Source organism: Bos mutus, chromosome X (assembly GCF_027580195.1).
Source record: "Bos mutus isolate GX-2022 chromosome X, NWIPB_WYAK_1.1, whole genome shotgun sequence".
In the NCBI taxonomy this organism is placed as follows: Eukaryota; Metazoa; Chordata; class Mammalia; order Artiodactyla; family Bovidae; genus Bos; species Bos mutus.
In genome coordinates this window covers 34,250,642-34,265,911 of record NC_091646.1, presented here as the reverse complement: position 1 = coordinate 34,265,911, position 15,270 = coordinate 34,250,642, and the positions used below count along the sequence as shown (strand labels likewise).

Sequence of the window (15,270 nt, the reverse complement as noted above, 5' to 3'; positions counted from 1 at the left end):
TCCAGCATGAAACTTCACAAACCACTTTCCACACATTCAATCAGTCACAGCACAAATCTTTTTTTTTTTTTTTTTTGCATTTCAGTTCCCTTTTTACCTTTGTTGAAATAATACAGCATATGCTGAAAATGTTGCTGTTCTTCTTCCATCTTCAATATTAAAATGGTTACACAAACGTTTACTGATTTTGATGCTTTTTTAAAAATGCTCACTGATATGACAGCTGTCACCAAAGAATCTAAGAGCATCATTTTGAATGAAGTTAAAGACAACTAAGTGCTACTCGAACCAGCTTAGGGAAAAAAACGAACGAACTTTTTGGCTTACCCCTTATTTGCCCCCGTAATTAGGATGCCGGCATGGTTCTCTTGGTGAATCTTCTCAAGTCCTAAGAGACAGAGCAATAGGGGAGAATGAGAAAGATGAAAGGACAAAAGCCTTGGGCTCCTTCATGGCCAGAACTGGTCTCTGCTGGATTCCACAGGCGGTGTCAGCCACCACCTGAGAGGCTACTTGAATCTATCTGGCTTGGGACGAGGCCCAGCCACCCTCCACAGAGGAGAGCCACAGCCCTACAGATGGACTGAGATTATGCCCTTTGAGGTCCCACCATCAGGAAAGATGGTGCAGGAAAACGGGCCATAAGAGCATAGTCATGCCCAGGTCTCGGGTGAGGGTCCTTGGCTCTATATAGGAAAGAATCCAAGAGTGAGCCAGAATAAAGTGAAAGCAGGTTTACAGAGAGAAACATACTCCTTAGCTTTCCTGGTGGCTCAGTGGTAAAGAATCCACATGCCAATGCAGGAAACTCAGGTTTGATCCTTGGATTGGGAAGATCCCCTGGAGGAGGGAATGGCAACCCACTCCACTATTCTTGTCTGGACAATCTCATGGACAGAGGAGCCTGGCAGGCTACAGTCCTTGGGGTTGCAAAGCCTGGGGCACAACTTGGTGACTAAGCAGCAAACAACACACTCGAAAGGCAGAATGCAGTGTGTCTCAGAGGTGACAGTGGTCCTGAAATATAGGTGCTTAGTTTTTAGGGGCTGGGTAGCTTCATAGGCTACCTAGGGGGAGGATTATCCCAACTATTTTGGAGAAGCGGTGGAGGCTGACAAGAACTGGCCATTGCCTTCTTTTTGGCCTTTTATGTCAGCCTGTGAACTGTCTTGTCACCTGTGGGTGTGTCACTTAGTATGTTAATGCAGTACATTGGGGCTCAAGGTCTACTGAAAGTAGAATCTTCTGCCATCTTGGACATAATCAGTTTTAACCAGTTTCTGTCATATCCTGCTTTTCTCAATGGGTGTGTCATTCTTTAAGGATTGTGCCTTGGCCCCTTTCTTCCTATCTCGGGAGCATAACCACCACTCATCAAGGGTGGGCCATGCACAGTGACTTCATTCCCAAGAGGACAGGATGAAAACGGGGACATCTGTTGAACTACCACGACCAGGTGACCGAGGTCAACACTGACAGTGGGAGTCATGTGGAAAGCATGACGTCCTGCTGGGGTGTGATGAGAACGACACTTTACTTCCACGGGCTTCCTTTCAATAACCATCACCCTGTTATCTCGAGATATGAAAACCAGAAAAACTCCAAGGAGTCCTCCAGGACCTCCTCCAAGACACCAAAAACGAGGACGGTCACAGCCCAGAGGAACCAAAGAAGATGGGACACCAATGCAGTGTGGGATCCTGGGGCAGAAAAAAGACATGAGGAAATACGAATATGACCGTGGACTGGAACCCTCCCTTTCTTGGCAGGGATTGGTGTGTGGTCCCGGGTTGCATAACGTACAGAGGCAGAGGGAAAGCGCCCTGGGTCCCTTGGCATCATGTCTTCGGTACCGGCAGCTTCAGGCACCAGGACAAAGGCGGAAAACTGGACCTCAGTGGGTGACAATGTAGAGCATTGGTTGATTATTGTAACAACGGGAGCACGCAACGGAGAGTGTTAGTAACAGGGGAAGCTGGGAGTGGGGGTGGGAATTCTCACTACTAGCTCTGCTGTTGGTCTGTGCCTCTAAAGCTCTTCTGATAAAAAGACAGTTCATTTACAACACAGAAACCAATTTTAAAAATCCTGTTGGGGGAGGTCTGTGTGGATGAGCACAGCTGTTGGACCAGCGTGCTGTGCAGGCTGGGGAGTGGTAGGTTGTCCACCATCAGCCTCCACAGGCTTCCAGCCTCTCGGGTGGCCCTCCCCCCAGCCCACCGGGCAGCCTGCACCTTTCTTCCCCTTCCCAGTGGCTGGAAGCACAAAGCCCTTCAAGGTAGACGCCAGTTTTTCCTTTGTTCCCAGCTAATTCTAACTCCAAAGCTTCCTGTGCCTGCCAGCCTCCAAAGAGGGGGAGCCCCCAACCTGCCCCCACCCTGTCTCCAGCTATGAGACCCTCTTGGCATAACCAGTCACCCCAGGGCAGGGTGCTCTCCCACTCAACCCACTACTCCGAAGACCCCAGTAGGAACCAGCACTGGGTCCAATCCCCAGCCCGAATTCCCAGGCCTCCCTGGACAATGGGAGCCCCCCGGACTGGCCTTCCCTCTTTCCAGTTCTCCCCTCCTCCCCTCCCCTTCCTCTTCACCTCCTCCCTCTCACCCACAGTCTAATTGTGGCTTCTTCCTGAGGAATGCTTTGCATCTCACAGAGGAGGAGTGATTGGGAACCCATCTGGAAGGGCCAACCTTATGGCAGAAAGCAATGAAGAACTAAAGAGCCTCTTGATGAAGGTGAAAGAGGAGAGTGAAAAACCTGGCTTAAAACTCAACATTCAAAAAACGAAGATCATGGCATCCGGTCCCATCACTTCATGGGAAATGGATGGGGAAACAATGGAGACAGTGACAGACTTTATTTTGGGGAGCTCCAAAATCACTGCAGATGGTAACTGCAGCCATGAAATGAAAAGACGCTTGCTCCTTGGAAGAAAAGCTATGACCAACCTAGACAGCACATTGAAAAGCAGAGACATTACTTGGCCAGCAAAGATCCATCTAGTCAAAGCTATGGTTTTTCCAGTAGTCATGTATGGATGTGAGAGTTGGACCATAAAGAAAGCTGAGAGCTGAAAAATTGAAGCTTTTGAACTGTGGTGTTGGAGAAGACCCTTGAGAATCCCTTGGACAGCAAGGAGATCCAACCAGTCAGTCTTAAAGGAAAGCAGTCCTGAATATTCATTGGAAGTACTGATGCTGAAGCTGAAGCTCCAATACTTTGGCCACCTGATGCAAAGAACTGACTCACTGGAAAAGACCCTGATGCTGGGAAAGATTGAAGGCAGGAGGAGAAGGGCGAGATAGAGGATGAAATGGTTGGATGGCATCACCGACTTGATGGGCATGAGTTTGAGCAGGCTCCAGGAACTGGTGATGGACAGGGAGGCCTGGCATGCTGCAGTCCATGGGGTCACAAAAAGTTGGACACAACTGAGTGACTGAACTGACTGGAAGGGCCATCAATACCTGGGTCCAGTGGAGGACAGCCTCCTGGCTTTCAGCTGAGGTTCTGCTGCAGCAGAGGGAGGTCTGACAAAGCCCTGAGACCCCACCGAGGGTTGGAAACCCCTCTGCCTGTGTTCAAACACTGGAGACCTCCCTGTCTGCTGGGGCACTCCCACGGGCTGCTGGGGTCCACACACCAGAGGACCAGTCCATGAACTCCATGTGTCTCCAAAGGCCAGCTCACCTCGGTTGGACGTGGAAGGCTGTGTGGGTATGCGCTTGGGTCAAGGCCCCTCTCAGCCTCCTCTCCAGCTTCCTGGACCAGAGAGCAGCTGAGCTGAACCCTGCAGGACCAGAAGGTGGTAGGCAAGGAAGAGGCACCCCGGGTCGTGGCCCATGGGCCAGCTCCATGAATGTTAGGTGGATCTTCGGTGCGAGGAAACCACAGGAGAGGACATGTGGGGAGGGCCTGGTCAGATTTGTGCTGCTGAGAGAAGCGTGGGTCACAGGAGGGGGTCACGTGGGGTCCCGGGAGGCGGGAGGTGGTGTCAGGAACCACTGGAACCAGCCTGTTGCAGCCCCTGAATGCGGACACCCCAGCTCCAAGTGGCTGGAGGTGGTCCCTGAAGGAGCTGGAGCCATTTTCCGCAGCCAGCTCACCCTTGAGAGTTCTCTAGGACCCAGTCACCTCTCCCTGAGAAGCCTCTGACCCCACCATGATCGCGGCAGGCAGGTGACAGCTCCCTCCCGTCCTGCCGCTGGCCTTGATACATGTGCCCCGCCCTCCCGGCAAGGTCACAGGAGGCCCCCACTCTTGGCTCTGCTCGATTCACCCTGTGTCCTCCTCAGAAAGTGCCAGCAGTTCACCATATCGTCCTCCGCCCTGCAATCCCTCTCCCCGCCAACTTCCTCAGAACAAGCAAATTGTTACATTCTGGAGGCTCCTTGCCCCAGCCAAGACCTCACCATTCCCGAACTTGTCCCAGCAGTCACGTCACCCAGGTCCCTGCCACAGCTGATGCCTCCCCTTAGAGGCATCACCCCACCCAGCCTGCAAATGGCATCCTGCCCCTTCCCCTCTGCCTGCTTTGCTTAGATACTCTTTTGCTCTCTCCAACGTGTCTGGGGGTGCCTGTGCTTGATTGGGCCCTGGCTTCCTCAGGCCATCTTTGGGTCCTGTACTCCTCAGTTGCCTGTCTCCCAAGCTGCTTCACTCTGAGGCTGGGCCAGAGCTCCAGATCGGGGCTCCTGAGGAGTCAGGGGACCCTCGTCACCTTGGGAAGAGGGGTTCCCTGAGCTCCAGGCCCCGCCCCCAACCTGAGCCCAGAGACCCTGCCTGTCTACCCCAGCGGCCAGTCAAGGCTCCCTGAGCGACGCTGCCCCTCCCTCACCTAACAAGCTCAAGCTGGCTCGGACCGGAACTGCTTTTCTTCCTAAAGCCGCCCGGAAGGCTGAGGGTTTAGCTTAACGGGATGAGCCATCTGGGGACTGCAGGGTGGCACGCTCGGGGGAGCCTGGGACTGGGGGCAGGGGGTTGGGGGTGGGCACAGCGCGCATCTGCAGCCATGATGGTAACCCCTCCCTGCCCCCTCGTGGGGCTACTCTCAGTCCTGGAAAATTCCAAACAGGCGGCTCAAGGGCTGCTGGGGAAGCAGCTGAACAACCTGGGTCCTGCTGATCCCTGGGGAGAGAAAAGCGTGGAGCGGAGGCCTTTGGGGGGAGGGTCCGTGCACCTGCCAAGCACCAGAGGGCACCCTTACCCTATAGTGCCACAGTCTCCTGCAGGTCGGGCACGCGGAGGGGCCGCAGGAGTCCCTCCCACCGTCCACTTGGGTGAAAAAGTGCGGCCTTGTCCACCGGCCAGTCAGGCTTCCCTCGGCTTGTTCAGGAGAGTCAGCGAGCGCTGTCACTCTGACAACCAGGACACTAACAGACCAAGGCTGTCTCCCTGAGGGATGTGGAGGGCCCAAGGGCAGGAGACAGGGTCTCGGCAAAGCCCCTCAGCACGCCTGGAGACAGACCCCCGCACCGCCACCGCAGCCTTTCTGAGGGGGCTCGCTGGGCCCAGCGCCTCAGCAGGTGGAAGCAGCCTGCACCCCTGAGGTGGTGTCACGGGGCCCGGAAGCTGGAGGCCTTGGTACCCAACCTCGGGTGGGACTCAGAGATGGGCCAGGCTGCAAGGAGGTTGGGGCGCGGGGCGCCCCAGGATGTCCGAGAAGGTAGCCGGGCCAGCGGCTGGCCTCGAAGCGGGAAGGGCAAGTGAGGTGGCTGGACGGTGCTCCGGGCCTGGAGGAACCCGGGATCAGGGGCGGCTGGGATCCGGGAAGGAGGCGCTGGCGGGCGCCCCAGGTAGCGGGCGGCCTCCCGCGGGAGCAGTGTCTCTGGCTCTGGAGAAGGGCGGGAGGAGGTGGGCGGGGTGACCAGGGCGCGCGGAGGGGGAGGGGCGAGGCCCGTCCTCGGGGGGCGGGGCGAGAGTGACGTCACCTTGGAGACGGTTCATAAGCGGCCAGCAGTCCGGCCAAAGAGGAGAGGCGAGATCAGAACACGGTGGTGAGTCGCTGAGCTCGCTGCGGCCCGGAGAGCGGCTAAAGCCGCCGCCGCCGCCGCCGCCGCCACCACCGCCGCCGGGAAGGAGGGGCGAACGCCTAGGCCGCCGCCGCCGCGGGAGCCGCAGGCGAGTCGGGCAGCCGCGCCGGGCCGGGCCGGGCCGCAGCGGGCGGTGGGGGGGGAGCGCGCGGGAGGTGCGGGCCGCAGGCTCCTGCTCCTGCTCCTGCTCCGGCCGCCGCTTGCAGACAGGGGGCTGCGGATGCCGCCCGCGCCCCCGCTAGGCTGAGCCTCAGGCCGGGCGAGCCACCGCCGCCGCCGCCGCGGGAGCTGCGGGCAGGAGCCTCGGGAGCCGTCGCCGCCGCCCGATCGGGCCCCGCCGCCGCCCGCGAGCCCCCGGGCCCCCGACACACATGAGATTCTTTAGGCTCACTTTCAAGTGCTTCGTGGACTGCTTCTGACCGCGCCGCCCCCGCTGTCCCGCACCCCGCCCGCCTCCCGCCCGCCGCCCCGACCCCCCGGTCCGGCCGTCCTCGGCCCCCGGCGGGCCCGCGCCTTCGGGGCCTTTATCCCCCCCTGCGCCGCTGGCGACCCCGCGCCTGTCCGCCCGCCCGCCCCCGCGGGCCGCCGTGCCCCCGGCCATGGCCAACAAGAGCACGGAGAACGGCATCTACAGCGTGTCCGGCGAGGAGAAGAAGGGCCCCCTAATCGCGCCCGGGCCCGACGGAGCCCCGGCCAAGGGCGACGGCCCCGCAGCCCTGGGGGCGCCCGGCAGCCTCCTGGCCGTTCCGCCGCGCGAGACCTGGACGCGCCAGATGGACTTCATCATGTCGTGCGTGGGCTTTGCCGTGGGCCTGGGCAACGTGTGGCGCTTCCCCTACCTGTGCTACAAGAACGGCGGAGGTGAGCGCCGGGCCCCTCCCTAGCCCCACTGGGGCGGCAGGGCGAAGTCCAGAGGGTGGGGAGGCCCCCGGGGTGGCGAGGGAAGGGGAGGGCCGGGGGGCCGCCCCTCACCCGCCGTCGCCGCTCGGTGGCCCAGCCGGGCGGCCACCCCCCTGGCCGGTCATGTGCCTGGCAACGTGGTGGGGGAGGGGGACTGCGAAGGAAGCCTCGAGCTGTGTCGGCCCCCCACCCCAGCACCAACACCCGCAAGTGATTGGCCACTGAGGTGGCCAGGCGAGGCCTCCCGCCTGGGGGGAGGCCTCCAGAGGTGAGGAGCCCTGGATGCCCCCTCCGATCAGGCACACAAGTGGCACATTGTGCGGGCCCCCCACGTGTGCACACACGAACACACACACAATGGGCCACTCTGTCCCTCCCCCTGACTTCCCCTCCCTTCCCTTCTCTCTCTTCCTCTTGCCTCCCCTCCCCTCCCCTCCCCTCGAGCCTGGGCCTGGAACACTGGGTGCCGGAGCCAGGCTTGGGAAGCCGGCAGCCCGGGCCGCCTGGCGCCATTGCTGGACACACTGCATGCACACCCCATGCCTGCCCGCCCCAGCCCAGCTTAGCAACAGCGATGGGCACGCGTGTGTCCTGTGACTGCAAAGCAGCCCCAGGGGTGGGGTGGGAAAAGCCGCAGGGACTAGGCAGCAGGCGGGAAACTGAGGCTCAGAGCAAAGGCCTTGGCCCAAGGTCACAGCAGGAGGATGCAGAGACCACGGGCCCAGCCAAGCGGCAGCCAAAGCTTAGCCTTTTGAGTAGTTGCCTGGCGAGCTGGGCCAAGGGTCAGGGGCCTGGAGGGGAGGGGTCCCCCACCCCCATCCTGGGCGCTCCTGTCTTGTTGTACCTGCCAGGCTCCCCCAACTTGCTCACTTCGTGTCCTTGCTTAGCAACCCTTTCACATACCCTGCACTCTGCTCACTGGTAGACAACTCCACCCACCCACCCTCTTCTTCCTGGGCCTTCAGATGTGCGGGCAAGAGGCTCCCTTCCCTTACCCAACCCCAGTGGGTCCCCGGGCCCGAGTGCCAACCACAGCCAACAGGCATGAGCATGCACACTCATTCATGCCCTCACAGTTCCTTCCTCTGCCGCCCAGCAAACTGCAGCTCAAGGGGTGGCTTGTATCCACAAGTGTGTGTCTCTGCCGTGCCCGTTAGTTAGCTCACCCTCGGTGAGTAGGGGCCAAAGCCCTATAGGGGAAAGGGGCTCTCAGGAAACCAAAAGGAAATGGGGTTCTGCTCGGTGCCTGCCCCCCCGCCTCCCCGCCAAGACTGTTCACCTTGGGCTCCTGAGTCAGCGGCCACCCCTTATACTGATTCACTCAGTGGGAAGTTATCATGGCCTGGGTGGAGCCTGAAGGTGGGGCTCCACCCACACCCCAGGGCTTGGGAAGGCCCTGGACTGTCTTTCCGCAGTTCTGGTCAAGTCCCCTGCCTGGCCAAGGGGCAACCCTGTGCAAGTGCCCACCTCCAGCTTTGTCCCCCCAGGTGTGTTCCTTATTCCCTACGTCCTGATCGCCCTGATTGGAGGAATCCCCATCTTCTTCTTGGAGATCTCGCTGGGCCAGTTCATGAAGGCCGGCAGCATCAACGTCTGGAATATCTGCCCCCTGTTCAAAGGTGAGCAGCCCTGGCAGCTCCTGTGTGACCCCCGCGGACCTCTGCCTTTCTCCACCCCTGGGACAAAGATGGTACCCACTACAGAAAACCTCATCCTGTCTGAGCACCAGGCTTGGCATGTGGCCCTCAAGCTGCGAGGACTTGAAGACCACCTACCTGGGTGACCTTGGTGGTGGACCTCTTCCCCTCCCCGCCGGGCGAGAAAGCCCTGCCCACCACCCTTGGGGCTGGAAGGAGGGTGGCTTGGTGTGAGACACGATGGCAGGAAAAGCCGAAGGAGCTGACCCTAGGCTGTGGCACAGACTCATGAAGTGACTGGCTGAGGTTGCCCCTGAGAGGGTGACTGTCTCCCACCCTGCCCCAGGTCCCCATAAAACCCCCCAGCTGCTGAGTATGGGAGGTTGCTGTTGGGAGGGGCGGGAAACAGGTGAAGGCTTGCCCGTCCTTCACTCATCATGCTGGCAGTGGGACTCAGGGGATGACAGGTGTGAGACTAGGGAAACAGGACTTGCCTCTCATGATGGGATGTGTGCTTGTCCGAGGGCTGGGGAGGAAGCAGGGGGCTGGGGGAGGATCTGATTTTTGGCCACAGATTGAGAGGTCTGCCTGGCATGGGGCACTTGTACAAGGAAAGTTGGGGGCTCGGAGGGGTCTGGGTGGACAGCAACAGAAGGGTCTGGTTGCACTGAGGGGGGTCAGAGTCAGCAGATGTGAGGAGCAGGATGTTAGGGGCCCAGCAGGGATCACCAGTGCCTGGTCAGGAGATCGTGGGAGCAATGGGGCCTGGCCAGGGATGAGCCTGGACAGAGACTCTTCCCTGCTTCCCAGGCCTGGGCTACGCCTCCATGGTGATCGTCTTCTACTGCAACACCTATTACATCATGGTGCTGGCCTGGGGCTTCTATTATCTGGTGAAGTCCTTCACCACCACGCTGCCCTGGGCCACGTGTGGCCACACGTGGAACACTCCCGATTGCGTGGAGATCTTCCGCCACGAAGACTGTGCCAATGCCACCATGGCCAACCTCACATGTGACCAGCTTGCTGACCGCCGGTCCCCGGTCATCGAGTTCTGGGAGTGAGTCAAAGCACCTCGGAGCCAGGCCTAGTCTGTCTCGCCTCCTGCACATAGCTTGTGTATGCGCATGTGTGTATGTGCATGCGCGTACAGGTACATGCACATGGGTGTGTCCCGGACCCTGCCCTGGAGGCATGCGACCAGGGATGCAGAGCAGGCTGTGCCTGCCCGCCTGGGGAGGGAAGCGGGAACTGCTGTTGGGCCTACTGGGGATGGCATGGCGCTGGGCTGCCTGGGGGTCCGGGCACACAGACTGCAGGGACCCCAGGCTGGGGACTTAACACAGGCCTCCCAGAAGCACCAGTAGGACCAGCTAGACTCAAGCCCTGCCAGAAGAGCAATGCCACCCAGGACTCTCCCAGTCTCTTGGCCTCTGCAGGCACAACTCTCACAGGCTTTCCTTCTCCAGGAACAAAGTCTTGCGGCTCTCTGAAGGGCTGGAGGTGCCAGGGGCCCTCAACTGGGAGGTGACCCTGTGTCTGCTGACCTGCTGGGTGCTGGTCTACTTCTGTGTCTGGAAGGGGGTCAAGTCAACAGGCAAGGTACAGCCGGGGGAGACCCCGGGGCTTGGGCACCACTGCCTGGGCGTGGGGTGCAGTTGCCAGGGACCACTGCTGCCACAGGAGGTGACTGCATCAGGGGTTGTACTTCAGTCCAGCCCCAGAGCCCCACCCAGTGGAGGGGGAGAGGCCCCCACAGTGGCTGCCCCTTCCCTGGGGGTGGGGCATCCCTGTCCCACCTTCCCACCCTCCCAGTTTCTGTTGATTCCAGCTCTGGTTTAGGGTTCTGGTCAGTTTTAGGGTGTGGGTAGACCCGGTCTACTGCCTGTTTCTATCCCCTGATGTGTGGCCTAGAGGACCCCAGCGGGGAGCCTGGACACATTGCTCCTTTGGGGGCCCACTGTCCGGCTGGCGGGACCACTGAACAGACACAAAATAAGACAGCCTGCTGAGCAGGCAGACCTGCTTGGGAGGCAGACGCCTTCAGTGTTATCTCACTCTTACCTGTCTCTGGCAGGCTGAGTTCTAATCCCAAGGACCTTGCGAGCACATGACCTAGAGTCAGGGGCCCAGGAAGCATGGGACCTGATCCTGGCCCCCTCCCTGCAGCTAACCTTGCTTGTTTTGGGGCTGCCGGTATCCCAGCTGAGCACAGCCTCCTTTGGCAGCCATGGCTCTGACTAGAAGGCAGGGTAGGGGGCGGTGGTTTGAGTGGCCAGCATGGGGGGTACTGCGGCCTTCCCAGCAGGACCCCCCTCTAAGCAGCCCGACCCCCCCCAGATCGTGTATTTCACCGCTACATTCCCCTATGTGGTCCTCGTTGTGCTGCTGGTGCGCGGAGTGCTGCTACCTGGCGCTTTGGATGGCATCATCTACTATCTCAAGCCTGACTGGTCGAAGCTGGCATCCCCTCAGGTGAGGGAGAGCAGAGGGAGGGGACACGGTGGTGGCCGGGGACACGGGGTCGAGACAGGCACCCCAGCAGGGCTCCCCACACCTTCTCTTCCCTGTCTCACCTCCAGGTATGGATCGACGCAGGGACACAGATCTTCTTCTCTTACGCCATCGGCTTGGGGGCCCTCACCGCCCTGGGCAGCTACAATCGCTTCAACAACAACTGCTACAAGTAGGCACCGCAGCCGGCCACCCCTGCCCTGCCCTACCCACCTGTGGGCGGCAGGCAGTCTCAAGAGCCTGAGTGTTCCCCTGTCCACAGGGATGCCATCATACTCGCCCTCATCAACAGCGGGACCAGCTTCTTTGCAGGCTTCGTGGTGTTCTCCATCCTGGGCTTCATGGCCACAGAACAGGGCGTGCACATCTCCAAGGTAGCAGAATCAGGTAAAGACCCCCCCCCCTGCCCCACCAAGCCCCAGCCAGGCTTCTGGAGCCGCAGCTGTACCACGGATATGAACACACGCAAATAGCCATTGTGAGAAATGGGGAAAAGTCCAACTTGATTTGTCCCATCAGCATGGGCCAGGAGGAGGCCTGGCTGAGCAACTGGGAGGCACAGATGTGCCTCCAGCTCAGGGCCAGAGCCCCAAGCCCCCATCTCTCTCTCTCCAGGGGCCTCGGGGTGTGTCCTGCTTGCCAGAGTGTTGCCCAGGGAAAGGGTGGCCTTTTCTGGGTCCGTGGGGACCTGTGACTGCAATGGCTACTGGAACCCAGGCCCCAAAGGCTGAGCCAGACATCCCTGTTACAGGTGTCAGTCTACCAAGGGCCTGCGGGAACCTGCCATCATGGTCCCTGGCATGGCGCACACACAGGGGTGGGAGAGGCCCGGTGATGCTTTGCCACAAGTGGGAAGGCCTCTGTCTACAGGGTACCCTGCCGTAGTTCATTACCCTGGTGCTGGGGGACAGGGTGGGGTGGGGGACAAGATGTGGGTGGGGGGCTCTGGATGTCCACACCCCGCACCTTCTCCCTCAGGGCCTGGCCTGGCTTTCATCGCCTATCCGCGGGCCGTCACGCTGATGCCCGTGGCCCCACTCTGGGCAGCTCTGTTCTTCTTCATGCTGTTGCTGCTTGGTCTGGACAGCCAGGTTTGCAAGGGGTTATGGGCCTACAAGGTGTGTGATGGGGGGTGGTCGTGGGCCTAGGGCACCCTGGGCGCCAGGAGACAGTGGGTGGGCAGGGGAGGGGCCTGGCCTGAGTTGCCCGGCTACAGTTTGTAGGTGTCGAAGGCTTCATCACTGGCTTGCTGGACCTCCTCCCAGCCTCCTACTACTTCCGATTCCAAAGGGAGATCTCCGTGGCCCTCTGTTGCACCATCTGCTTTGTCATCGACCTCTCCATGGTGACTGATGTGAGTGTGAGTGGGACGTGGGCTGCCCACCCCTACCCCGCCTTGCAGGCGGCCAGCTACCAGCCCCCCTGACCCGGCCCCCTCCACAGGGCGGGATGTATGTCTTCCAGCTGTTTGACTACTACTCAGCCAGTGGCACCACGCTGCTCTGGCAGGCCTTCTGGGAGTGTGTGGTGGTCGCCTGGGTGTACGGTAGGTTGGGGTCAACAGGCGAGCCAGGCTGGGGCAGTCAGGGGCGGTGGTGGGCGTCTCGAGCTCTGGCCCTCCGTCTCTGCAGGAGCTGATCGCTTCATGGATGATGTGGCCTGCATGATCGGGTACCGACCTTGCCCCTGGATGAAATGGTGCTGGTCTTTCTTCACCCCACTGGTGTGCATGGTAAGGGAGAAGGCCAGGCAGGGTGCAGGGCACCCAGGGGCCAGCCGGCCATGGCTGCTGGGGATGAGTGCCAAGCTTCTCTCACCCACAGGGCATCTTCATCTTCAACGTGGTCTACCATGAGCCGCTGGTCTACAACAATACCTACGTGTACCCGTGGTGGGGCGAGGCCGTGGGCTGGGCCTTTGCGCTCTCCTCCATGCTATGTGTGCCCCTCCACCTCCTGGGCTGCCTCCTCAGGGCCAAGGGGACCATGGCTGAGGTCAGTGCCCCATGCCTCCCTTTGTCCACGCGCCCCCCCCCCTTGGTCCAAACAGGACCTCCAGGGTGCCCATCCTGCCAGCTGCCAGGACAGGTGCCCGGGACACCCTCGATGGGGTATAGATGGAAAACAAGTGGTCCCTCCAGGGACTCTGGTCATGTAGACCTGTCCCCAGCCTCTGTTTTTACAGCCACTCAACCCTACACTGGCTTCCCTGGTGGCTCAGATGGTAAAGCGTCTGCCTGCCATGCGGGAGACCCAGGTTTGATCCCTGGGTTGGGAAGATCCCCCTGGAGAAAATGGCCACCCACTCCAGTACCCTTGCCTGGAAAAATCCCATGGACGGAGGAGTCTGGTGGGTGACAGTCCATGGGGTCGCAGTCAACTGAGTGACTGTACTCACTCACTCGACCCTCCCCTGAACCCAGTTTCCCTACTGCAGGCGTCACAGCCTGGCCAGTGACCAGGCCTGGGGCTCCAAGTTGGTGGCAGGTGGCGGGAAGTGGCCAGAGGCCCAGAGTGAGCAGGGGCCCCTCCCCAGGCACTCAAGGCACGCCCCTCTCTCCCACAGCGCTGGCAGCACCTGACGCAGCCCATCTGGGGCCTCCACCACCTGGAATACAGAGCTCAAGACTCGGATGTCAGGGGCCTGACCACCCTGACCCCAGTGTCTGAGAGCAGCAAGGTGGTGGTGGTGGAAAGCGTCATGTGACGGGCCCCCGGCACCAGCTCCCCCTCTTGTAGCCATAGCATCCCTGCTTTAGCCCCCCCCACCCCTCCCGGGGGGCTTGCCTTTCCCTGCCACTCAACGGGGGTCTGCCTGCCTGGGGTGGGGGGAGGGGAGGAAGCACCAGAGTGCTTATAACTCACTTTTTTTTCCATTTTTAATAAAACACCAAAAAAATACCACAACCCACCAAAAATAGATGCCTCCCCGCCCCCATAACGAAGCTGGTGCACACGCTGCTCCCCAGCGCACCGCCCCCCCCCCGCCCCTGCTAGTACCCACTGCAGTCTCACCTCAGCCCCCTGCTCCCTGCCTGCCTCTCCAGGTTCTGCCCAACATACCCTTGGGTGGCCCCCACCCCAGAGGTAGCAGCGTGGGGCCCAGGATTGGAGAGCAGAGGGGGAAGGTGGGGCGCACAGCCACAGAACCAAGGCAGATACTTCAGCTGGGCTAGACCCCTCTCCCCATCCCCGATCTAGACGCTTAGAGAGCCAGCCAGCAACGGGACCTTTGGTTCCTGCGCCAATTGCCACCAATATCAATTGTGTGAGCTTGTGTATGAGTGCACGTGTGTGTGAGTACATAGGGTATAGATCTCTTCTCTCTCAGCAATGGTGAATACCAGGTGTAAGTTGTGCCTGTGGGCAAATGAGGCTTGTATTTTGCACATTTTATAAAAACTTGAGAGATTTCTGCTTGTATATTTCTAAGAGAAACACCCCAATGTCCCTCTCCTTGCCACGCCCCATCCCTTTCAGCCCCTCTTATACCTCTGCCCCCCAGCCAAGGAGTGTGAATTTCTAGATCTAATTTTCATAGGCAAAACAGAAGCTTCAAGCTATCAAGTGTGCAAGTCCGTCGTGTGGGTATGCATGTGCAGTCCCCAGCCCCAGACCAGTGGAAAAGTGCAAGGTTGGGGGGAGCCTCACTGGGTGTCCCCACAAGTCGGCAGGGTCGGCTGATGCATCACCATGGGGGCCCGTGGCTTCCCACCTGGCCTGCTCAGGCTGGCCCCCACCCTGCCCTCTGGGATGGGCACCACCTGGGACAGGCACCACCACTGCAGGGACCCAAGGTGGGCACCAGCCTAGGTATGGCTCCCACCTGAGAGCTTCAGGCTGATACCCTGTCCATGTCTCAAATCCTCCATGTGTCAGGTTCACTGAACCCTGCGTGTCACGTCCAGTCCTGAGGGGGCCCTTGAGGGGCTTCCCTCACACCCTGACATGGGCTGGACGGGTGGGGCTGGGGGAGGGCCAGGGTCCAGTGGGGACGCCCTTACTGTGCTAAAAGCCACTGCAAACAGCAATAAAGACGTCATTTTCCAAAGCTGGCTCCTGCTTGTCAGGTGTTGGGGGGGCAGTCAGGGGATGATGGGGTGTGAGCCCTCCCCACCCTGAGTGGCTTCCCTGGGCAAGTGTTGGTTCTGAGGTCTCTACACCTGGCACAGTTCCAGGAACAGTGCA

The 15,270-nt window shown here is 60.1% G+C and overlaps 1 protein-coding gene and 2 non-coding genes across 3 annotated transcripts; all 3 read left to right on the top strand.

Annotated features, from left to right (window-relative positions):
* Positions 1–1,752: 1,752 nt before the first annotated feature.
* On the top strand, positions 1,753–1,879 carry LOC138986550 (small nucleolar RNA SNORA57). The gene has a single exon (XR_011463363.1). It is a non-coding gene; the product is annotated as a small nucleolar RNA SNORA57 (small nucleolar RNA).
* Positions 1,880–5,969: 4,090 nt separating this feature from the next.
* Positions 5,970–14,076, top strand: SLC6A8 (solute carrier family 6 member 8). Its single transcript, XM_005909059.3, has 13 exons — positions 5,970–6,893; positions 8,420–8,551; positions 9,380–9,629; positions 10,039–10,171; positions 10,910–11,044; positions 11,152–11,255; positions 11,346–11,470; positions 12,062–12,174; positions 12,300–12,437; positions 12,527–12,629; positions 12,715–12,815; positions 12,907–13,077; positions 13,649–14,076. Exons 1-13 carry the CDS (start codon positions 6,632–6,634, stop codon positions 13,787–13,789), a joined length of 1,908 nt encoding a protein of 635 aa, XP_005909121.2. The 5' UTR covers positions 5,970–6,631; the 3' UTR covers positions 13,790–14,076.
* On the top strand, positions 13,289–13,360 carry TRNAG-GCC (transfer RNA glycine (anticodon GCC)). The gene has a single exon. It is a non-coding gene; the product is annotated as a tRNA-Gly (tRNA).
* Positions 14,077–15,270: the final 1,194 nt, after the last annotated feature.

Bases quoted from the DNA above. Each gene is read 5' to 3' on its own strand.
- SLC6A8 (XM_005909059.3), top strand. From the start codon at position 6,632: ATGGCCAACAAGAGCACGGAGAACGGCATCTACAGCGTGTCCGGCGAG. The intron at 11,256-11,345 runs GTAGGCACCGCA...CCCTGTCCACAG, and splicing joins TTCAACAACAACTGCTACAA to GGATGCCATCATACTCGCCC. The intron at 12,816-12,906 runs GTAAGGGAGAAG...TCTCACCCACAG, and splicing joins TCACCCCACTGGTGTGCATG to GGCATCTTCATCTTCAACGT.